This window comes from Euleptes europaea, chromosome 1 (genome assembly GCF_029931775.1).
Source record: "Euleptes europaea isolate rEulEur1 chromosome 1, rEulEur1.hap1, whole genome shotgun sequence".
NCBI classification, from domain to species: Eukaryota; Metazoa; Chordata; class Lepidosauria; order Squamata; family Sphaerodactylidae; genus Euleptes; species Euleptes europaea.
Window position 1 is genome coordinate 146,388,828 of NC_079312.1, and position 24,271 is coordinate 146,413,098.

Genomic DNA, 24,271 nt, shown 5'->3' on the forward strand with positions numbered 1-24,271 from the left:
GCAGCTCTGTTACTTTATAAAAACACCTTCCTGTACAGTTTTGCTTTACATCTTTTGTAAAAGCAGGGGATGGATGACCCTTCGTTTTTATCCTCACAATAACCCTGTGAGGTAGGTTAGGCTGAGAGTGTCTGACTGGTGCAAGCTTCCATGTCAGTGTGGGGTTTGATAGGGTTGCCAGGTCCCTCTTCGCCACCAGCGCTAGGTTTATGGGGTGGAGCCTGAGGAGGGCGGGGTTTGGGATGGGGAGGGACTTCAATGCCATAGAGTCCAATTGCCAAAGCAGCCATTTTCTCCAGATGAACTGATCTCTATTGGCTGGAGATCAGTTGTAGTAACAGGAGAGCTCCAGCTAGTAGCTGGAGGTTGGCAATCCTAGGATTTGAACCTGGGTCTCCCAGATCTTAGCCCAACACTTGAACCACTACACTACTTTGGTGGGATATTCTCTGGGGAGGGCAGAGTTTGAGGAAGGGAGGGAGCTCAGCAGGGATGTGATCTTACTCTAGGACTCCTGTTTCTCTTCCACTGTGGCATACCATAAAGTCCACCTCCAAAGATGCCTTTTCCTCCAGGGCACTGATCTCTGTAGTCTAGAGATCAGTTGTAATTCCAGGAAAAGTCCAGGCCGCACCCTGAGGTCACTAACCCTACCTGCCCCTCACTTTGAGAGCCGCACCACCGCTGCTAAGGCTGTGCTTCCTCATCCGAGCTCAGATCTGTGTTCTTTCCATTGCAGGCCCCTGTTAATGGACCAGAAAGCACTGAGGTTCTTTCTAGCTGGAGCATGGGCGGCCCTGCTGTCACTGCAGGGCGCATGTAGTTTTGTACCGGATGATCCTCCCACCTTTCTCACTTATGGAGTTAAGCAGACCCTGCCCGAAGATGCTGCTCAGGAGCAAGTTTACTACCTGCAGCAGCTTTTTGGGCAGTACGGGGAGAACGGCACCCTGTCCTTCGAGGGCCTGACACGCCTGCTGCTTAGCCTGGGACTAGGGAAGGTGCAGGTCGTGGAAATTGAGCATGATGCACTGGGCCATGGCCATGTCTCCCATCTGGACATCCTGGAGGTCCAAGAGAACAAGCACTTGCACTTCCATTCGGCACTGGAACACCTCCACACGACTGAGCATAGAAGCAAGGTTCAAGCAGAGGGTGTTACCCCCAGGTAATCCGTCTGCTTTTAGCAATATACACGAGGAAAAAGCTACTCTTGCTCAATGCAGCAACTAATGTGGACCGATGCACAATGATTGTCAATCATGCCCGCTTCTGTTGAGAGAGCAGGGTGGATTTCACGCTTGCTCTTGCTGCAGATTTTGATCTTGATTTGCACCTCACCTCTTGCATGGCTAGCCTTGAGCATCTAATTTGTTTGTAGCCACATTAAAATCTCACCTGAAGATACTGCTCTGATACAATAATTCATATTTTGCAAGTTATTGGCAACCTGTTGGGGTTGTACAAAGAGTTCTGTTAAACAGTTAAGGTTTTGCAAGGCAGCTCACCAAGGAGGGCATGCTGTGTACCTCATTTTGTTCTGGCTGACTCTGCTATTGCAAAAAAGGAAGAGTTTAATTAGCCTGGCTTAATAAAATATGAAAACTTTATTACTGCCAATTCTAAAACCAATGAATGTCTCAGAATAAAAGCAAATCTAGACAGGCTAGATAAGACTTAAAGGAGGAAATATTTTACCCTTCAGAGGGGACTGAAGATTAGGATATTCACTAACTATCCATTTAAACCATCTTAACAGTGTCAGAAATGTAACCTAAAACTGCATCACCTGTAGTTCTTTGGGCATTATTCTTTTGCTTTTCCTTCAGGAATGGATACTCTCAGATGGGCTATATTACCCCAGCATCAGTACCTCCTGCACTCCCCGGTACCAGTCATGTCACCAAACCAAGCTCCTGGCAAACGACAGAGCATCCTGGGAAGGGTGAAACCTCTTTCAAATCTCCCCTTGGACATGCTGGCCTAAATCTTCTGGAGAGGGTCATTGCCCTGGATCATTCTGTCTATAACCACCTGCATGAGGATGTAAGTGAGAGGCAAGCTGGGAGACATAGCAAGATTTTATCTCCCACATTTTGTCCTGCCTTTTCTCCAAAGAGCTCAGGGTCCTTCCAGTTCCATCCTCTATATTCCCCCCAGAGGTAGGCTGAAAAAAGGAGACTTTCCCAAGGAACTGAGTTTCATGGCTGAGTGAGTATTTGTACCTGGGTCTTCCAGGTAGGGCTGCCAACTCCAGCTTGGGCAATTCTATGAGATTTGGGGGCAGAGCCTGGACAGGATGGTGTTTCGGGAGGGAGGTGAGCTCAGTGACTCCATAAAGACTGCCGTCCAAAGCTGTAATTTCCTCCAGGGGAACTGAACTCTGTAATCTGGAGAGCTGTTGTAATTCCAGGAGAATGCCAGGCCCCACTTGGAGGATGGAAACTATGGTTGCCAGCTCTGGGTTTGGAAATCCCTGGTGATTTGGGGGCAGAGCCTGAGTACAGGGGAGTCTGAGGAGGAGAGGAAGCTCAGCAGAGATGTGATACCATAGAGTTCACCCTCCAAAGCCGCCATTTTCTCCAGGGAAACTGATCTCCGTAGTCTGGAGATCAATTGTAATTAGGGTTGCCAGGTCCCTCTTCGCCACCAGTGTGAGGTTTTTGGGGTGGAGCCTGAGAAGGGCGGGGTTTGGGGAGGGACTTCAATGCCATAGAGTCCAATAGCCAAAGCGGCCATTTTCTCCAGGAGAATTGATCTCCATGGGCTGGAGATTAATTGTAATAGCCGGAGATCGCCAGCTATTCTTGTGTTTACTGCAAAAAGAGTATTGGAAGTAGTGCATAGGCTGCGCTATGGTGGGTGGTGCTAGGGTTTTAAAGCCTGCTTGGAGTCCCTATTCTCTCCTTCTGGGAGTATGGGTGCTGGCTGTGATTGCTGATTTTGTTAATGATTTCTAGGGGATGAGGCTTGATATTTGCATGTTACAGAGGTACATCCTGTCATTTACGCAACAGAATTGGAGCTGCTTTTTTCCTTCTCTTTGAACTGGCTTTGTGAATCAATTAAATATTGACTGGAATTCCAGGCCTTACTCCACCACATTTGCTTTTGTCTTTCTGTTTCATTTCTGCCTTGTCCACAGTGCCTCAATGTATCACAGTTGCTGGTGAATTTTGGCTTGAATCCTGTCTCCAAGATCACTCCAGAGCAGTTCACTCTGCTGTGTCCAGCTTTGCTCTACCAGATTGATAGCCGGGTTTGCATCCAGCACTATGATGAGGTGGTGTCTCCTGGCATGAAGGGGAGCTCTCTCTGGCCCGGTAACTTATGCTGCCTTCCCCAAAATGTGGCCCACAAAGGGGCCTGTGCTTCTGTCCTAACCCCTATATACCAGCTTACTGTTCTTTGCAGGACTGTGCCAGTTGCACTTATTTGTAAGACGGGAACATGAGTGTCTAGAATTGACTCTGGTAGCCAAAGACTGGATTTTTAATTGTTTTAAAAGAACAACTTTCTAATCCTTGTGACTTTGAAAAAAAATATGAAAAATGTTGGTTGAAAGCTTAGAAATGAGAGCTTAAAGGGACTGGACAAGGTATCCAGTATTTAAATAAGAATGCTTTGTTGTCCTAAATGTTTATTTATCCTTTCCCTACTGATGACTGCCCATTATCCCTCCTACCTCCAGATAGTCCTTGCCCTTCAGTTTCCATGTTCCTTCCTCTGTTTACTGTTCCTTTGCTTTGTACAGCAGTATCAATTCTTCAGAGAGGCACATCTGGAAAGCTTGTTAAATATTTACTCAGGTTATATAATGTATTCCTGTTAGCTTTTCTTAGCAAAGAATGCAGGCTGTGTTGAGGAAAACGCATACATTTTATTTATTTTAAAATGTATACCTTGGAACAGGGACCCATGGTTGCCATAGCAACCAAGACTTCCTAACCCTACTTCGGTCAATTGTCTCCTTGAAATTTGAAGTCCACCAGAACCATAAACCTAGGAGATTTCAAGAGAATGCTTTGCCATTTAGGAAGTCTATTAACCAACAGGGTAGTCAGGGCCTTTTTAATCGCCATGCCATATTTGCAATGGGTAGTTTTTGTTAGGTTCCCTTAAGCAATGATAACAGTGACAGTGATCATGAAAAATCCACTCGAAGTCAGGGGAATCTTCAGTGGGCAGAGCTTGGAAAATTATCATGGGGAGGGGGGGGGGAGACTTGCCACTGATTTTAAGCCAGAAATTGTAAAACCAAAAATTCCATTATTTAAATGGTATCTGTCATACCACAATTTTTATTTAAAAAGGGTTCTGCCCACCGCAGTGTACCCATGACACTAGCTACGGCCCAACGTATGTCGCAAGTTGTGCAACATGAGTGATTACAACTATCTGTAACCACAAGCCTCGCGGTACTCCTAAAGTTTGCTCTCTGATACACATCTCCAGAACCTGATTTCTAGGACCCTTCCTGGGTCTGACCACAGCATGCCACTTCTTCCCTACTCAACTCAATTCACCCTTTCAGCTGTTACACCTCATCCCTACACCTCTCCTTTCCCATCCTCCAACACCCACACACCTTCTTTGTTCATGCTTGCAAGCATTAGGGACTCATTACTTTCAATCTCCCTTTCAGCATTCCCAGTGCCCTTTTGACCCTCACTTTGGGAAACCCCAAGCTTTGTATGTTCAGAGATCTGTTGCTAATAAGCCTTGCAAAATTGTTTGTGCTCTTGCTGATTTGGGGGGAGGAAACAGCTCCTGCTGCTTTTGATCCATATGGATAGTATGCAGGGACAGGGGCTCAGTACATGCACCGGTTCCAAAATTTAGCCATGCAAATTGTTGCTTAGTGCTTCTGTCTGTCCCCACTCCCCGGCTTATTTCATGCTGTCTGTTTCCAACAGGTTTAGGCTGGGGATTTGCAGCCGTCACCCTGACCAGTTTGCCTTTAGCGCTAGCTATTGTCCTTGTTCCTCTTCTCAGCAGTGAAGTCTTTCGATTCCTTCTCAGTTTTCTCGTGGCGCTGGCTGTGGGGACACTGTGTGGAGACGCTCTGCTGCACCTCTGGCCACATGTACGTACTCTTTCCCTGGCATGTGAGCTTTGATCCTTATGCTTTTGGAACAGAAAGTGAAAGGGAGGCACGTGTAATGGGCATTTGACCAATGTATGGCTGCTTCTACACGGTGATGATTCCCATTGTCCACTCATTGCCATTGCAACTGCAGAGGCATTCGCAGAGCCAATGGGGCTACGTAGTCTCCATGCTTTCATTGGTATTCCTCTGTGCTTGACAATCCCCCACAAACACCACTAGGGGGCTTTCAGCTGGCTGTTCTTTAAAACCACTAGGTCGCCAATGTGTTGCCCACCAACATCTTTTCTGGCACCGACCAAGTATTTGTAGGAAGTGGGCAGGGCCAAGTAGGGCTTTTGCCCTGCAAGGCTTCTGATTGACTGTTTTTTTAATGTTGCTTGGCAGCAGCTGCCACCACAGCACAAGGATCTGAACTATGCTACTGAAGTGAAGCTGTGGTAATCATTTTGGGGCTGGCTCTGTCTCCTGTGGCAGCCATTTTGTGGCAGCCATTTTGTTGCCGCACCCACCACGCAGTGTCAGAATTCCAAATATGCCCACAGGCTCAAAAAGGTTGGGGACCCCTGCACTAGAAACTATATATGGATTTAAAAAACAACAACCAGTAATTGCTGTAATTGCAGGGAGGAAAAACGTAACACCATAGAAATACAGAAATTATTTCTTTTTCAAAGCCAGCAAAAAGGCCTTGACCTCTGTGTCGTTTTTGTTGGTTCTTCAGGGCAACTGGGTGGCTGCTGTGTGAAGCAAGATGCTGAACTAGGTAGACCTCTGGTTCATCCAGTAGGACTCTCCTTATGTTCTTAGGTCTTGTTGGCTACTGTGGGAGACATTATGCTGGCCTAGATGGAGCTAACCTTTTTATATTCTTATTTATCCAAGGACTACCTTTCTCTACTAAACTTTCTTCATCCAGGCACAAGAAAGACCCCATGATCTGCTGCCCTTGAATCATGAGGCCTTAGTAGATGATGCAGCACTGAAAGGCTTGTGCGTGCTGGGAGGCATTTACCTGCTGTTCCTCATTGAGAATCTCATGGGAACACTGAGGAAAGTTCACAGAAAGCAAGTAAGAGGTGCAGGGATCTGGGCAGTTTACATGCTGGTTGGGAGACTTTAGCAAAGATTTCGGCACAATGCTTTTAAAACAGAGGTTACTCCCTCAGTGTCTCTCTGCGCTGAGCTGGAAATCTCAGATTTGTTTGCTTGGGTTTGTGGAAGGATGCTCAGCTGCCACCCCACAGAGGGTGTGTCCACACATGGGGCCAGAAAAAGTGAGGGAACCACTTCTCGGAATCAGAAAAAGTGAGGGAAAGTGGGAGAGAGGGGAAGATTACACTGCATCTAACAAAATTGGCTGTAGTCCATGAAATCATGTGCTAGAATAAAACCTTGTCTTTTACAGTGCCACGAGACTCCTGTTTGTTTTCGCTGCAATAGACTTACATGTTACTCATTGGGAATTACTACAATCCCTGAGCTACCAGAGCTGATCCTGCCAGCCCTAGCTCTGCTGGTTAGAGTAGCAGCAACCAGCACAGAATTTGCAAAATCTCCACCTGGTTTGTTGGCGTCAAGTGTGCTGAATCACCATGGCTTAACCTTGGGCCAAAATCACACTTGCATTGCCGTTAATAGAGAGGTTGAAATGCCTGTCTCCACATGTGTCAGCCTTTAAGACTAAAACAACACATAAAGCTCTGGAAAGTTAAAATGCATTTGTAAGTCAGCCATCTTGTTGCAAGGAATTCTGAGGGCTACACTCAGTTATGCTGGCATTTGTCTGGCGAATAACCACTTCTGTTTCAGTACTACCGCATCTCACCTAAGCTTAACAGTGCTCATTTCCCTTATTCTAAAGGGCACCACTGGAAAGCCATCTGACAGATCTCCTGCCAAGACAGAGGACAGCAGCCATATCAGAGTCAGGGCAACACCTCATGGTGAGTCGTGAAGTCTGGTTTACTGCCTGCTGTAAATTCTTTTTAGTATCAAGCCTTTTCTTTTCTTTTTTTGTACACTATATTCCATTAGGAGCTCTCTCTCTCTCTCTCTTTTTTTGGTCCCACTCAGATGCAGGGGGCTACTGACAGGGGTGGAACCAAGTGTGCCAAATGGGGTTCCACCGATCCAGGCCAACTGTGTGATTTGTTTTCAAGGGATGGGTGGTTATTTTTTAAAGTACTTCTTACCCTGCTTCTCTCTCCAGTTGGGGACATTAAGCAGCTTACAAAAATACAATTTAAATAAACAAGTACCATAAACTGAAATAAATAGTACAATAAAGGATGCTTCCACACGGATGATTTGCTTTGCCATGGCTTCCTGTTCTGGGGAGCAGCACTGTTTGAGGAGCACCCACATGATGTCGTCCTCTCTTGTCAGTCCTGTTTCCGTGATTCCCACCCTGCTTTGCTGTGGCTTTTCTGGAAAGATCAGTCAAAAATGCCTTCGGACACCATGTGGATGAGATGATGTGCGCATGCCACACATAGCAATTATCTTGTGGGTTTTTTTGGGTGGTCCACTGATCTTGCTCTACTTGGTTTGGGTTCCAGGTGCTGAAACTGAGAGTCTGACAATGCCTGAAGGAGAAACTGGGACTCTCTTCAGTGAGGTACAGGACTGTGCTGTCCAAATCCGCAACTCGGAAGACTTGGAGAGGCAGGCAGCAGAGCTCCATCACCATGGCCATTCCCACAGTCCAGCCGCCAGCCTCAGTGCCGGGATCGCAGACATAGCATGGATGGTTATTCTAGGGGATGGGATACATAATTTCACAGATGGGTTGGCCATTGGTAAGGAATTTTTAATAAAGGGTTAATGAATTAGGTTTATTCTGTCATCACAGGGAAGAAAAACATCCAAATGTTATAATATATTGTATGTCATATGGTGTCCTAGATGCTTATAATAAAATAACAATAGTTAGACATCCAAACATTGTAGGGAGAAAGCCCAAACTCTCGGCACAACTTCCCCAAAAGACCACTTTTTGACAGATTTGAAAGTGGTCAGTGAGAGGGATCACTTTTCTGTGGTGTGCACATACGTGTTTCTGTCATCCTTGTTTCACTTCCTGTCAAACAAATTATATAGATTTTAGAAGCACTACAAAAACCTGTAATACATAATTGATATTGCAGGGTTTTGTAGAGTGGTAGGAGTGTATCCACAGCACCCAGTGATCTCTTTCAAACTGTCTTCAACTCTCTGGAAAGCACTTTAGTTGTGGCCTGCTGGAAACCCTGGATTAAGATTTAAAGACCACTAGCCTTTGTGAGGATGCTCCTTCCGTGCTTGGGGTGATGCTTACTGATTCTGCTGCACCAACAGCCTTGCCTTATTTAGTGTGATTGTAGTGCTTGTGTTTTTTCCAGGATTTAGGATATTTTGAAAAGGACTGGGGTGGCAGAGTGCTGGAGTTCACAGAGGAATTAGATTATATCCCATGAAGTTGCACAAGGCATTCTCTATCACTCATTTTCAGGAAGACCTGCCCAAAGCCCCTTTCACATAATCAGAGGGACAGTAGAGAATCAGAAAGCCATTATTTTATTTTATTTTTTATTTATTTATTTTGTGATTTATAACCCACCCTCCCCGGCCGAAGCTGGCTCAGAGCAGGTTATAAAGTGGACCATCCTAAAATGAGATTAATTTGCATAATTCAGATTGCCAAAAAATGGAAGGCAGGGAGCATCAGGTAATCTGGAATTCTTTCTTCTAGGGGCTGCTTTCTCTGATGGAGTCTCGAGTGGTTTAAGTACGACGGTGGCTGTATTCTGCCATGAATTGCCGCATGAACTTGGTGAGAGAAATTGAAAAAGTAAACAAAACAGAATTCAGTGCAAAACCCATCTTAACGTGCGCCTACATGGTCAGAAAACCCACCTCCAATCCCATTTCTCTTTCTGCCTGCAGGTCAAAACCTCAACTTTTTTCCTTCCAGAATTTCCAGCCATTGGGTGACTTTTTACTGATAGTATTGTTTCAAATCTTCCTATTTAATATACTGTCTAAGGCTTTCAATGTCAAAGTTCATTGGTTCTTGTAGGCTATCCGGGCTGTGTAACCGTGGTCTTGGTATTTTCTTTCCTGATGTTTCGCCAGCAGCTGTGGCAGGCATCTTCAGAGAAGTAACACTGAAGGACAGTGACACTTCCTATTTAATTTTTGTAAAAAATATTTTAGGCTGTTTGCTTATTTCTGTAGCTACTTCTTGTGAGTCAACCTTGAGTACAATTATTTCTGCTGACCAAACAATTAAATAAGACAATAATATTAACCTATCCAAACACACCTCCCTCATTTACATGTACCTTTACCAGCATGGCTACCACTTGATTTCAGTAAGACCCATGTAGGTAGAAATCTTTACGTGTACCCAAATGGGCAAGGGAACATCTGTATAGACAGCAGCATTTTGGTCATGCTGAGATAGGTCCATGTTAAGGGGAATCAGAGATGTACCTCTCTGAACCTTTCTTCAACTCTTGCTTAATTTTATAAACCTCTATCATGCCCCCCAGTCATCTATTTTCTATACTGAAAAGCCCCCAAATCTTCAGTCTCACCTGAAAGGTAGTCCAACGCCTTAATCATCTTGGTTTCCCTCTTCTGTGCTTTTCCCAGTTTTGTATTGCTTGGTTTTGAGAGGGGGATGGTTTTGTGCATCCTGGTCTTGCAGGATGTGGGCCCTTATACTTTCGATATTCTCTTTCCTTTGCAGGAGACTGTGCTGTCCTGCTCCAGGCAGGCATTCCTCTCCGAAAAGTGTTTCTCTTCAACCTGCTCTCTGCTTTTCTGGCCTACTGTGGTACAGTAGTGGGGACACTTGTTAGCAAGGGCACTTCAGAAGTCACCTCATGGATCTTTGCTATCACTGCTGGCATTTTCCTGTATGTGGCCTTGGTGGACATGGTAAGCACTTTTTCCAGACTTCCGTTGTAGATATCGCATGAGGTCCTTGACTTTAAGGTCCCCAAAAGCTCTAAATAAGCCTTATGGCTTTGCTGTTTTCCTACCCTGCTGTTCCTTTAAGGGGCCTGGAGTAGCATTTTGTCCTTACAATAATCACATGCAGCAATTTGTGAAGAAAGTGTGACCTGCCACCACCTAAGTGGAGAATGGAATAAGGACTTGCACATTATATGCACTACAGTGACTGTTTTGGTTTGCTGCGGCATCTGTTAAATAGTTAAAATTGCTTGCATGTAAATGGCCACATGGGGTCAAACTACATGAAAAAGCCCTCAGGAGTGGGGGGGGATGGTTGCTGCAGGAGGCTAAGTGAAGGAAGACAGTGTTGATGTAGGCAGGAGCTGCAAAAATGTGCATCTTTTGATCCACATACTGCATAAGGCCATATGACGGCAATCTTTCCCATGAGATTGTACCTTCCCAGGTTTCCCCCAGCATTTTCTCTCTAGGCCAGGAAACGCTGCAGCTGCTAAATTTCTAAATGCTAGGTTCACACTAAAAAGAGGGTGAGTAAAAAAAGAAAAAAGACAGCACCCCTAATCTCAGCCCAGAGGGTTGCACTTGGTGAGACTCTGAGGTGAGCTGAGAACCAGCCCGGTACAGTGGTTGGAATGTTTAACAAGGCTAGGGAAGCCCCTGATTTCAATCTCCAGTCTGCCGTGAAACTCGCTATGAGACTTTAGATCAGTAAGTCACCCTCTCAGACTCACAGGGTTGTTGTGGGGATAAAATGGGTGGGAGAAAAGTATATAGGTAGATGAGGCCCAAGGTACGAACTTAGAAATCACCATGGTTTGATCAACCTTTGACAGTCAGATGAGCAGTTCTGTGGATTTGCAGTTGTTTTTTTTAAAAGACCCTGTAGTGTTGTCACAGATAGTCTTTACCAGGCTTGCCCTGCATCAGTTCTCAGAAGCTAAGCAGGGTTGGCCCTGATTAGTACTTGGATTGGAAACCACCAAGGAGTCCACGGTTGCTATGCAGAGGCAAGCAATGGCAAACCACCTCTGTTAGTCTCTTGCCTTGAAAACCCTATGGGGTCGCCGTAAGTCAACTGCTACTTGACAGCCTTTCCCACCCACACAAGACTGTGTGTGAAAAAGCCATCGTCCTTGGTCAGAGAGAGGCAGAACAACTCCCAAACGTCTTCTCAGCCAGTGACAGTAACATGGCCTACCAAGGACTTTCCTATGACTCTCCTCCCTCCATATGCTACCATTCATGCTTGGTTGGGTTGGCTGTCTTGCTGTGCCATACAATATACAGGCCTAATGGCTAAATGGAGTCCTAATCCTTTGGATGCTGCAGAACACCCACCTAGAAGAACATGGATCTGAGGCACTACTGTAAAGCAGGATGGGCAATTTTAAAGCAGAGGAGTGGCGGGAGGGGAGAGAGGGTGCTGAAGCTGTTCTTACCCATAACTCGTGTGTGTGCGTGTTAAGTGCCATCAAGTCGCTTCCGACTCATGGCGACCCTATGAATGAGAGTCCTCCAAAATGTCCTATCTTTGACAGCCTTGCTCAGATCTTGCAAATTGAAGGCTGTGGCTTCCTTTATTGAGTCAATCCATCTCTTGTTGGGTCTTCCTCTTTTCCTGCTCTTGACCCCTCCTTTATCCCTCCCCTCAGCAGCATTTTTTCCAGTTGTTTCATAACTAGCAAAAGTGCAAGATGAAGCACTACAGCTGGAATGGGGAGATTGTTTCAGGGGCCAAAGGAGTAGGGAAAAGAGCTCAGAAGCCTCCTCCCATCAATCACTCTCCCATGAGGGTTGCCAGCTTTTAAATTGGTCACTCTAGCTGTCCCTTTAATATCAGCTTGATCTGCAGCAAATACCAGCTGTCACGTCCATGCCATGAAAAGCTTCAACTGCCCATTTCTGCATGACCTGACTCGTAGAACATGATTGTACAGCCCTTGTATTTTATCAAAGATTAAATTGCTTATGAGCCTCTTGGCTATTTAACACTTAATCATTGCCATGTGCAAGGAAATGGAAAGCAACATGTGTTAAGGCCTCTGCTCCTAGATTGCTCAGGGACTCAGGTAGCCAAAGGTTGTGATATGATTAAGATAACTGTATAATCTGCTTGTTACCATGCTTTCAAGGACAAGTCTCTTTTCAACCTGTAGGGTATTTTATTGTGGCTCCTGGGAAGGTAACAGGCTGTTTTTGCTTCTCTTTAGCTGCCTGAGTTGCTGCAAAGGCGCTCTCCCGGGTGCAAAAGAGGCTCCTTCATACACTTTTTCCTCCAGAACTTGGGCTTCCTTCTGGGTGGAGCCCTTATGCTCTGCATTGCCATCTTCGAAGGCCAGATCAGTTTCCACGTGGACTGGTAGCACTTTCTCAGCTTGCAACACCCAACCACAAGGAGGAAAGTAATGGCCCACTCCAGTTATGAACATCTCCTTCCCATAGCATTCTGCGGGCCGACTGTATTCTCCCAAGAGAATGCCCCTTTGAGGGAAGACTTTAAGAAGAGCAGTAGCACCAGCAATACATCATTCTGTCTATTTCCCTCCAGATTCCTGAATTTGGCAATAAGCCAATGGTATCCCTTCCAGTACCTTTCCCATAACAGGAGGCAAGGTGCTACCATCAGTACCTGAATATGATGAAACAGCAACAAACTGCTTGAGGCACAAATTGTGTGCCTTTCATAGTACAATACAAGGTGGGGGGATGTTAAGACAACAGCTATCTTATGGAGCAGCTCAATTTGGATATAAATTGTAGGTTCCCATTGCACTTTAACAGAAAGACTTTCAACTGGAGAAGCTACATTGACATTTTAGGGGAGGGGGAATACAAACAATGTACCTGCTGCATGGCTGTGTTGACAAGCTATCTATATCATGAATACAGCTTTGAAATTCATTCAAATTTAAGTGTACTAATAAAGAGGAATAAGGTTTTGAAATACTTCCAGGTGGACATTCATTTCAGGCACAGCTGCAGCTAAAACAACTCTTCCCCCACCCCAAGTCATGTACAGCCACATCTGCTCCCCTCTGATATGAAAAAACGGGAATTCCTCAGGTGAGGGAAGAGCAGAAAGCCCTTATGATGTGCTAGATAGAAAATGGGAAAATGCCCGTGCCCACCACTGTAAGGCTCTGAAGGAGGCCTTATTTTGTAAGGGTTGCCAGGGAAGCCATATTACAATTCAAATTGCATCCCAGCAGCCTGTCCAATGGATCTCATAGCCTGGGCCATTTTGGGGCAGCAAAAAAGTACTTGACCATACATTAAAAAAAAAAAAAAAGCTTGGGGAGGGATCACAGAAAGGCTGTTTCACTGGCCTTCAGCACATGGGTGGAGAAGGTGCAGGCCAGCACTGAGTAACCTAATCTAACCAAGGCCCTCTTCACAAATTTAGAAAGAGGCTCACAGATGTCAGTGATCAATTTTTAACAAGCCTTGAACTGGACAAGGTGAACAGCTTTGGCTGTCTATACTCATTTATCACAAGACAAAGGAACAAGATTATTTAACTGGCAAAGTCTTCCCCTTGTTGTACCACAGCTGGTTATTAACACTGGCCTGTGACAGTGAGCACCTGAGGTAAACGAGGAGACAGGTTTGACAATCTCTCCCATGGCTCACACAGGGGAGGGGAGGAGAGGGAAAGGGATGGCTCACACAGGATTAAAGTGAACTGCTGCCAATAAGTAAAGATAAGTTTCTTACAGAGTCTCTGATGGTTTTTACACTAACAATGGAAAGGTTAAAGACTACCTCTGACTCAGGTTATGTGGGAGAAAGACAGCTATGGCCATGTAGTGGTTAGAGTGTTGGACTCAGATATGAGACCTGGGTTCAAATTCTCATTTTGCCATGAAGCTAGCTGGGTGATGACCTTGAGAGAGTCACTCTCAGCCTAACCTACCTTATAAGGTTATTATGAGGAGAAAATGAAGAACCATACACATTGCCTTGAGCTCCTTGAAAGAAAGGCAGGATAAAGCGGTACTAGATAGAGTGTACAGAATGGGGAAGAGAAAGAGTTGGGATTAGGGGTTATGCTGAGGGACCAAGGCAAGCCACTTGAGAACATCCATTTGAAAGGGACAAGGGAACAGGCATGTGTGCGTCTGCTCTTAAATTGCTTGTTTACGCAATTTTTACACAAGTAGGGGCGACCACCCCTTCCCCAGGGTACCTCAATATGCCACAGAGGATACTCTCTAGAAACTATTACACTCATGTATAAAAAAGCAAGTATACACAGAACCATCTCTGTCCCTTTAACAAGCCCAGCATTATGATGCCCTTGGCTCACCATACAGAAAATATAGAATTATCTTCATCGTCACCATCAAGAGATTAAAAATAAATAAAGGGCTATCGCCAGTGGCTCAGCTCTTCTACCAGGAACAGTTTACAGAAACAGAGACTAAAATACCTATGGAATGAACCTGAAGAAATACATAAAAACATGAGTAGGCCACACTGCCATGCTGAACAGGCTGCAATCTTTTCCTGAAAAGGGTGCAGAGGTTAAACTGGGAATTATGTTACGTTTTAGAGAATTCTGGAGATAAAAAATGTACTCTAACCTCTTTCCTAGACTGGTACATGCCTTCCTGGACTTCAAATCTCCCAAGTCTATAGTCTAGCAATGGTAACATTACTTTGCCTCACCAAATAAAGCCATCCCTATACCTTTAGGGATAGGAAAACGATTTCTGATGGGTATCCACTACAGAGTAAGGTTGGAGAACTGATTATTTTGGGGGAGGAAAAAAGCTACCAAATCATGTGTTGTCACATGATTTCCCCTTACTTTACCCCCCCACCACCTACCACACGTGGTGTCAGAAAAACAAGTCAGAGACAGATAGAAGCAACAGCATTTTAATAAACATAATGGATTCAAAGCCACAATATGAATAACAGGACCTGGTCGCAGCATACATTGTAGAAAACAGATCAAGTCTGAATGCTTTGTTTTAATTCAGCTTTTAAGTTCCTGTTCAACCCCTCCCTTCCCCCACCCCCAAAAGGTGATGCAGAAATTCCAAAAACGCATATTTTTATAAAGTAACCATTCACTGGATTGACATAAGGGGCTTATACAAGGTGGCTTCCACACTGTGCCCAGGAAGGGGAGAGTGTTGGGGTGTGTGTGATGGATGGCTTGTGGTAGCTCTCTAATTTTCCTTATTCTCTTCATACATATATTTATATAGATCTTTTCATTTCATGGAACAACCAGGCGGGGGAAAAAGAATTTGTCATTTACTGGCAAGAGAGGCAAGAGCTTCATTTTGTCAAGAGACCCCCTAATGGAGGAGGAATTAGGGAGAGGAGGGAACTACTGAGAAAGAGCTGATGCCAACAAAAGCACCTTTCTCAAGCTCCTGGGCTGTAAGGGGGAATGCAGAAAAAAGATTTACACTTTAATTGTACAATGGAACGCAAGGGGACTCTGCTGCATTTGGGTTGGAACTGGCCAGGTAAGGTCGGGACTGCATTAGATTGGGAGAAGGGTTGGGACTGCATTGGAAGCTCCTACCCACAACCAACCCCACAAACCATTTGTGAAGAGAGCCTTTTTTTGTGCTTTAAACCAGTGTTTGAAGGAAGATCGTGTGTCTGCAAGCAGGAAGGCAGGCCTGTGAGCTGACTGAACATGTCTTTTTTTTTTTTTTAGTCTCTTCTAAACATTGGTCCAAGATTCACAATATTAACAAGACAATGGTGCAAAGTTAAAACTGCTGTGGATCAACAGGCTTGGATGGGGGGGAGTGTTCTGTAGGCAGCATTTTTCCCCTCCCATCCCTACTCAGAACACCATTTACCTGACACAAAGCACTCCCTCAGCCACCCTTTCATCTTGCAAAAATGTGTAACAAAAGCATCTAAACCAATAACAATAATCTTCCTTAGCCAAGCAACTTCCAATTAAGTCCCCTGTTCTCAAGGAGGACAATGTGCTTGCATGCTGGTTTTGATCAACAGGTTGTAGGTTTAGTGCTCTGAAAGAGAACACACAAGTAGCTTTCTTCCCCAAGGCTATCCAACCCCAAGCTGTTAAACAAAGACAAAAAAACAACCACCACCAATGCAAGGCTATTAAATATGAGCAGTTAATCTAACTCTACCCCACCCCATTTATGTTTGCTAGTTTATCACAGGATAGGAAAGAATACAAACCCATACAGAGCAGGAGAAAGTATTTCCACTGTTGCTGCTGCTCCTCTCCAGATTTTTTCCTTGCACAAACTTTATGCCTACACAGATATGAACAGCAAGAAAGGGTTCTACAGTGCCCTGCTCCACTTCATTTTTATTGCAAGAGGTAGGTGTTAAGACCTGTTTTCCTCCCATCCCCCTGAAGTTTTGAAAAGTGAATGAATTTCACATCCAAATTTTCACTTTCGTATATAGCAATCTAAATACTCTACTATTACTACATAGCTGTTCTGAATTGGCCTCTTGAAGGGGAGGGGAGAACCAAAAGTATAAAAGTGTGGATTTTGTTTTAAATGGACCAATACAACAAACAACTAGGGTGAATTCAGATGACAATCAGAAGTGGTGAAACCACCAAAAGGTGATATTCCTTTTGCATTTTGAGTAAATGGATCCAACATAAGCAGTGACAGGGTTGAATACAACACTCTGCCAGTCTAAACTGGCCACAGGTAGAACCCCAAATAAGCAATACAGCCAGAGGGTTGGTGATGGCAAGCCAGCTAAAATGACGGCTCCTGGTGGCGAGTAGAATATACACCACCTTCTGAAATGTGGTGTGAACTGAAATAGAGTGACAATGGTAGAATGCAATCTCTGTTGACAATGGTATCCATGTTTACATGCAACCGCTGCATCTCCAAAAAAACGAAACAAAACACGTTGCACGTACAGATGCATCGTCAATAATAAAAGCCCATGGTGACTTTACCTCAATGGTTCATCTGTATACATCCTAAGGCCACCCTCAATTAAAACATGCTGAGATTTATCTCTTTCTCGCTCACATACATACATACATACAAACATACATTACATGGATATACACACACATACACACAAGTTAAAGTGCTTGCACTTGGGGCAGGCAACTTATATGGAAATGTGAGGTGTGGTGAGTTCTGCCTGCCTTCCCAATGCCCACTCTTTCCATACAGGTTATCCTAATGCTGGTCCTCCATATTTGGGATCTCTGCGGCTGTGAGCCTGGGTGGAGAGAACCTTAACAAGGGCAGGGAAAGAAAGCCATGGTAATTAAGGTACACCAAAGCTCACTGCCTTTTCTTACTGTAATGCTGAATACTGATCAAGTGATACTGCATCCCTAGGACATCAGGGCATGCAGGTGATGTCTGAATGCCATCATGGAAGAAGGAAAGGACACCCTAGAATCTTTCAACAGAGCTCCGAGGTGACACCTCCCTCCCTCCCAGCTCACCTGAAAGACCAACACAGCAGCAAAAGCAACATCTAATTATTTTTATTTTTTAAAAAACTGAGCAACTGGTTGTAATGCAATTAATAAAATGCTGTGGAGATGCTAATCAGGGTTTAAAGCCTTGCCCAAAATGTGCAGGTAAGTTTAACAACAGTACATTAAGCTGATGCCACCCCAGCATGTATATTGTTCTCTGAATGCCTTTGGACCAAAAGATTTGACAAGTGGTGGGAAAATCCATCCCACTTCACAAAAGTGCCTACTTAGGAACTGTTGTGACATGTCAAAGAAAAGACTGTACTGCCTCCTCTTTGTTTTAAGTGGAAGCAGTGCAGACTTCCTTTGGGACCATACACCTCTCCCCTCCAGAGTTTGCAGGATCAGCCCTGGAAGCCCTAGCCAAGCCCTCCTTATTAACCAGCAGTCTTGGAATTCTGGAAAACACACATATGAAAAGAGTTCCAGGCTCTTTAATTCAAGACTATGTTTGTGAAACATTTATACTATTTATTAAAAGTGAATTTTGGCCTGGCATTTTATGTTTCCAGTAAAGGTAGGCTGCAATTATGACCTACAGAACACTTCTGTCGAGCTTTAAGAGACAAGCTGGAAGTCACCTACAGGTAAACAAGGCAGTTGTCCCTTAACAGAGCAAGTGAAAGGTCTCCACTTACTCCCTGCAGCCTTCTTCCACTCAGCTACATTCACTGCCTCTAGAGAGAATGGCCAGAGAAGAAGAAGATACAGTGACAAGTAAAATTACAGACAGAACATAATTCATCTAGACCAACCTTAACGACAAAGATCATCACAAAATACTGGCTGTACCTATCACACTAAAAAAAAACCCTACACAATTAGGATGCCCCTTGAGTGACAGACACCTTTTGTGTGCCCAAGTGCAAAATAACAGACTTTTTTTTTGTAAAACATAACATCACTGAGAAGTGGGGCAGAAGGATGAATATAAAAACAAACAGCATGAAAATAATTAAAGATACAAAGAATGAAACCCTCCACCAGGAGTGAAATTAATGGTCATACAGGTCCAATCACAATCCTTCCCACTATTGCAAAAAAATGCAAACAAAACATAACCCAGTGCAAGCTATATGAACAGGCTATAAATTCTCAACACAGCAACTGATTTCCCTCCCCATAACCCTACCCTATCCCTTTATTGCTGCTCCCAAGAAAGAAATGTGTTTGGAGCACAGGTAGTTTTTGAAGTGCCTGTGAGATTAGACCTGACATGTATTGCTGTAAGACAAGCACACACACCCTGCACAAAAGGCAGCCTGGCCCATTATTTGGGCATGTCCGTAATAAACCGAATACAAGGAAACCAAAGCAACTCCTGCTGTTCTTCAAAGAATCACCACCCAAGCGCTCTAATCTGGTGATGTTTGTTGCTTCAACTGCAGACCAAGCAATTTTAAAAAACAACATGCAACAGAACCATTAACAATAATACAAGTTTACCATGGCCTCCACCTCAAGAAACCTCAGAAGAATATGTTGTTAAGGAATGGAGTTTAGGTAACATAAGGCAAGAAAGAAAACCCCCCTCAGTAAATGAGATTGTCAAAATGGAGTCCCCCTCTCAGTTTCAAAACAGGTTACCAAACCTGACAAAAGTGGGAAATTAGGCAAGCAATAGGCTTCAAGACAACTGAACTACAGAAAACAAAGCATCTGTTTTGTGTAGCGTACTGGCATGCGTCACACCACTCCACTGGCCAAAAACGTTCCTCATGCCTAAGGCACCTTCCTCTAATGGAAAAGCCTCTTAATCTAGATTCTCCCTAAGCAACATACCACTGAAGAAAACCCACTTACTGTTTTCTGAAACACTCCAATTTTTATTTTTAAAACAGGTCTGAAAACTCTCTACTTTCCAATGAATTCAAGGAAGCTGCAGTAGAGAACTGTCACCTGTGATTATGAGGCCTCAAAACAAGGAGAAGGGCTACTGATTTGGGGGCGGGGAATGGTAGTCTAAGAAGCTTCTAAGAAATTTTCTAAGAAATGCTCCTCGAAAAGAAGGAGTTCTGTCATTGCTTCTAGCTTACATGCCAGCTAGGCTCATATATAGGTGCACTGCTTCTTTCTTATGTTAGTCCACCTGTTGCAGAAAAACCTCCTTCAATATACCCAGGAAAATTATGCCAGACAAATGCAGAAAGGGGGCCAAGATTTATCCTGAAGACAAAAGACACAAGCTCACCCACCCCTCACAACAATACTTCAGATAGTACTGAAATACAAGCGCTCAGGGAGGAAATTCTGGCAAAGGGAGAACATGAAAAGCTCAAATGATGCTTCCACCCAGAGGAACTCTGTATCACAGGAACCAGTAAATCTCAGATGTCCTTCATCGTAAGGCTAGGGTGGCCAAGCTGACAGTTACTTGGGAAAAAAGATAGCAATTGCTTCTCTTGTTCCTTTAGGAAGCACTCTCAACTACAGAACTAAGACAAAGGTGGAATGACACACAGCCCTTGCTTTCTGTTCTCATCTGAAAAGCTGCCCTTTGGATGACAGGAGCATGATGTAGATGTGTGTGTGTGTGTGGGGGGGGGGGAGATACTCTGGCCATATTTTCCCAGTGTGTGTTACCCCCCAAGTGGCTGAGTTCAAATGGAAACAGGGAATGCCCTAGGACTTCCTGCTGTCAAGGTTAACACCTATGTGTTAAAATTAGAATTACACATTCTCATGTTCCATAGACATGTGCCTTCAAATACCTGCTTGATGGGTGGGCGCATACTTGTATTTTTAAGAAGCCAGAGAAGCAGTATTTAGCAAACTGAGAGTTATAATCAGGAAACATTTCTAAACTAGGAAGAGATTCAAACACTTCCGTCAAAAAATTCTGTTATATATAGCTAAGTATCCTTTCCTTAACTATTGGTAAAAATAACATTCACTATAGCAGAGAGAATAGTGAAAGGATTAAAATGTTTGCAATTTAAAAAAAATCCCTATACTATCTCTAGCACACTAGTTTCTATGCAAGAGGTGAGGAGTTAGCTAAACTAAGAGAAACCTTGGCAAATAACACACTACAGTTTTTTCATACGCCAAGGACAAAAAAGACTTAATTTTTGGTTTGAAAAGAGAAGGATAATCACTAAAACAAATGATAGTTATGAGCTGGCACACAGCTATATTCAGTGCAATTTTCAAATTTTGTACCTACACAAAACAACTATGTCATCAAATCACTATTGGGGGTGCAAAAGCAGAAGCAGCCTCACATTTTTCTGTAAAGTTCCCTCTTTCCTCTCAAACACTTGGGAGTTTGCAAGGCAAGAACGTTACGGAGTTACTTGCATGCTGAGGAAAGGAAGCATCAGGCTTTGGCAGAAGAGCTCTTGAAAATGTGGAAACTGGTGTGTGTACATTTATGGGCAAGTACCAAAGCCATGTTGCGCACAAGATACTCCAGCATTCAAATTAACCGGGTTAACCTTTAGATTCCTTCCGTTAAAACCTTGCAGACACTCCAGATTTCAAAGTTGCTATTTAAATCTACATAACTCTCAAACCTGTTAAGCATACAAACCTGTTAAGCATACTCCCCTAAGCAAAACAAAAACTAAAAACTAAAGCTCCACCATTCAACATCCTTGGGATAAAATAGAGGAGGAAGCTAATACAAGCTAAATCTAACCAGAGGCTAAAACAGTTACACCCAGAGAAGGTTTTCAATGTGTGTCTATTGTGGAGCAAAGGGGTATCTAGACTAGGAAGAAGAGACCAGATAATTACCTGTTTCTCTACATGATACCTGAAGTGACATATTCGGACTGTTAATGTAGACTTGAATCATATGTGCTTTATAAGGCCTTAATATTCTAAGGCTTGCTCACTTCATGAAGAAAGCAAGGGTTGTTTTGTGTAAAAGATATGCACCTTTGGCATGTGTGTGTGTGTGAGCAACAGAGAAGAACCCTAATCACTCAGCGTTCCTTTTATGAGAGGGGGAAAAGAGAGCCATGATGTAAGAAAAAAACAACAACAAATTTCTTTAGAGCCAAGGAACTTCTCACATGGGAAGTTTTGCTGAGGTGTAGGGTGCTGAACTGCAGCAGTATTCTCCAAGTTTCCTCACATCACTGTGGATTTGTTGTCCTCTCATGGTTTTCTCATCATTCGCCATATTTTCTCAAATAATGAAGAAACCACAGAACGACAACAAGTGACAATGATGTTGTGAAGATCAGAGGAAAGCCACTGCAGTGCAGCAACAAAACCACAGAAAAATCTTCATGTGAAAGATGCCCCCCACAGCATTCCAGAGAGCTGAAGATGCTTTGAAGCATGAGGCCATCTTTCTTGAGCATGAGGCCCCCCCAACCAGAATGCTGGCTGTCCTTAAAAAGGATCAACCACCCACTTGTTATACTTTTCCATCACAGGAAGCGCCAGCTTCTTGAATGATCACTGTAGTTTTTCAAAGACTTATTTGGGTGAGTGGAAGGATAGATAAGTTATGGGAGAAAAGCCAGGATAAGATCTTTAAAATGCTCCAGTCATCTGCAAATAAGTGTTGACAAGCAGCAGATATACACAGCACTCAGATCACTTTGCAGGTCAGCCAGTCCATTACGGAAGTCTTTCCCAATTAAAACTTAAAGTCAACACGCACACACAAACCCAAGCAGCCATTTTGGTATGTACTTTCCAAGTGGACCAATGAAAAAAAATCATTTTCAAAAACTAAAGAACTGGCAGCTAACAGTATACTCTCTTGTCAGACTGTATGGCTACCCTTTCCAGTTTTTACTATCAACAATGGACTTTGTTTTGAAAATGGACTGTGCCAAAAAATGTCATTATTTTATCTTCTGTAATTCCAATGCAAATGGAATGACAGCTGCAGTATTCTAAAAGGTGCACCAAAGCCTCAAGAAGAATGCCTCTAAATACACAAGCATACTGTTAATCTACCTATCCCGAACAAAATAAGAGGGGGGACATTTCACAGGTGGCCTCCCCTCCTGCCACTTGCCACCTGAATCTGGACATAAGCCTCCACATGTTCAGTTCCAACACAGGAACTGGCCTTTTCTCTTTTTTTGGTCAACTCACACCACTTGCCTCCTTCCCTCCCACCCACCCTGTAGACTGCTCACTCTTATCTCCCCCCCACCCCCGCACATTGCCTAAGAGATCCCCAACTGGCCAGACAAAACATTAGTGCAAATCCTGGAATTAAGGCAATGCCCAGAGAAAACTGTATGTATGTTCCTTCCCAACACAAACATAGGTTTGTTTTCAGGGATGTAACACAGGGTGGATGGATGGCCCTCTCCCCTGCTACGATATTGGACAACTGTTGGAGGGGACTGTTTTCACCCGCGTCACAAAGCTGGTGTGTTTAGAGGATGTGATAGCTGAAAAGATGCTGGGAGAATCACAATGCAGAAAATCCAGCCAACCTGACAGGACAAATTAAACCTATCATCACCTCCAAGATTAAACAGACTGATTCAGTGGCAAACCATTGCACTGTGGGTAAGATGACTGTGGGGAAAATAGCAATATTCCCCACCAAGTCAATGAAGAACCAACACTGGTTCATGATCAACAGATAAATACTTCCAGATCTCAGACCAATTCATGCTGTTTAGTGAGGTAGTCTCTATTCCTGATAAAGCACCTCCACTTTGGATTGCGCTCTGCACTTATGCAGGTTAGATAACATTAACCACCAAGGCAGCATCTCTTCAGATGCAACAGAGCAAAAACCTGAAGGCACTCTCTTTCCTGATCTTTAGTAAGATGCCAGTTTTTGCAAAAGATGTCCCCTTTGCTTTCCAGTTATCTCCAAGAAGTAATGTGTTCTGGCTCCCCTCATTCAAAAGCCAATCCTGACCAGAGATGTCACTGGCTTTTCTTTACTAAACAGTGCAACAGGCATGAAATGATAACCTACATATCTGACCCATTACTATACCCAGAAAAGCAATGTGGAGGCCCTCATGGAGAGTATCTCGCTAATACACAACTGTGCTGTGCCATGTATGCTGCCCACCCTGTTGTTTGAAGATGTTTCCAAGCCTTTCCACCTTCTGGAAATGCTGGTCTCAGGGGGAGAAAGGAAAACACTTGAGGTTATTCATACAGTATTAAAAAGGGTTCCATTCTGGTCATTGGGGGGGAGGGGTCAATTTCCAAGGTTTTGAGAAGGCAAATCAGGCACAAGCAGGCATAATCCAACCCCCCACCCCAAGTGCCATTCTTATCAAGAAAAGAAAGCAGGACTTTTAGAAAGAGCCAAGTGTGGCTAAAATTGCATACTAATTTTTGTCTAGAAAAAAGTTTACTTTCACCCACAGTGCACACAAGGTTCAGCTAGTCTCAAAGACTTTCATGCATTTTATTATATTCAAGTTGACAAACTAAGATAAAATCGGACTTAAAGTAAGGCTATTTTTTTCTTTTTCAATCCCTTTTGTTTTTGCACCAGAAGTGAATATGAAAAGATGCTCACAGCACATAGATACGTGCGCACACACATACGCGCACACACACAAACATTGGAAAAACCAACACACAGAAGAGGAAGAGTAGTTTATACCTGACTGGTGATGAGGTCTGTCCTATCTTATTCCAAATAAATGTTTATGTGCATAATATACATAGGTGCAGCATTTACACGTAGGATATTGAAAGAAAGACACTGAGAACTTGCTACAGATACTATAAAAAAGGAGTCTTTAAAGATTTATCCCCCACCCCACCCCACC

The 24,271-nt window shown here is 43.9% G+C and overlaps 1 protein-coding gene across 1 annotated transcript; it reads left to right on the forward strand.

Moving 5' to 3' along the window:
- The first annotated feature begins 749 nt into the window (after window positions 1–749).
- Window positions 750–12,448, forward strand: SLC39A5 (solute carrier family 39 member 5). Its single transcript, XM_056865135.1, has 10 exons — window positions 750–1,168; window positions 1,830–2,046; window positions 3,146–3,323; window positions 4,917–5,086; window positions 6,027–6,179; window positions 6,972–7,053; window positions 7,669–7,908; window positions 8,841–8,921; window positions 9,843–10,033; window positions 12,283–12,448. Exons 1-10 carry the CDS (start codon window positions 750–752, stop codon window positions 12,433–12,435), a joined length of 1,884 nt encoding a protein of 627 aa, XP_056721113.1. The 3' UTR covers window positions 12,436–12,448.
- The last annotated feature ends 11,823 nt before the right edge of the window (window positions 12,449–24,271 follow it).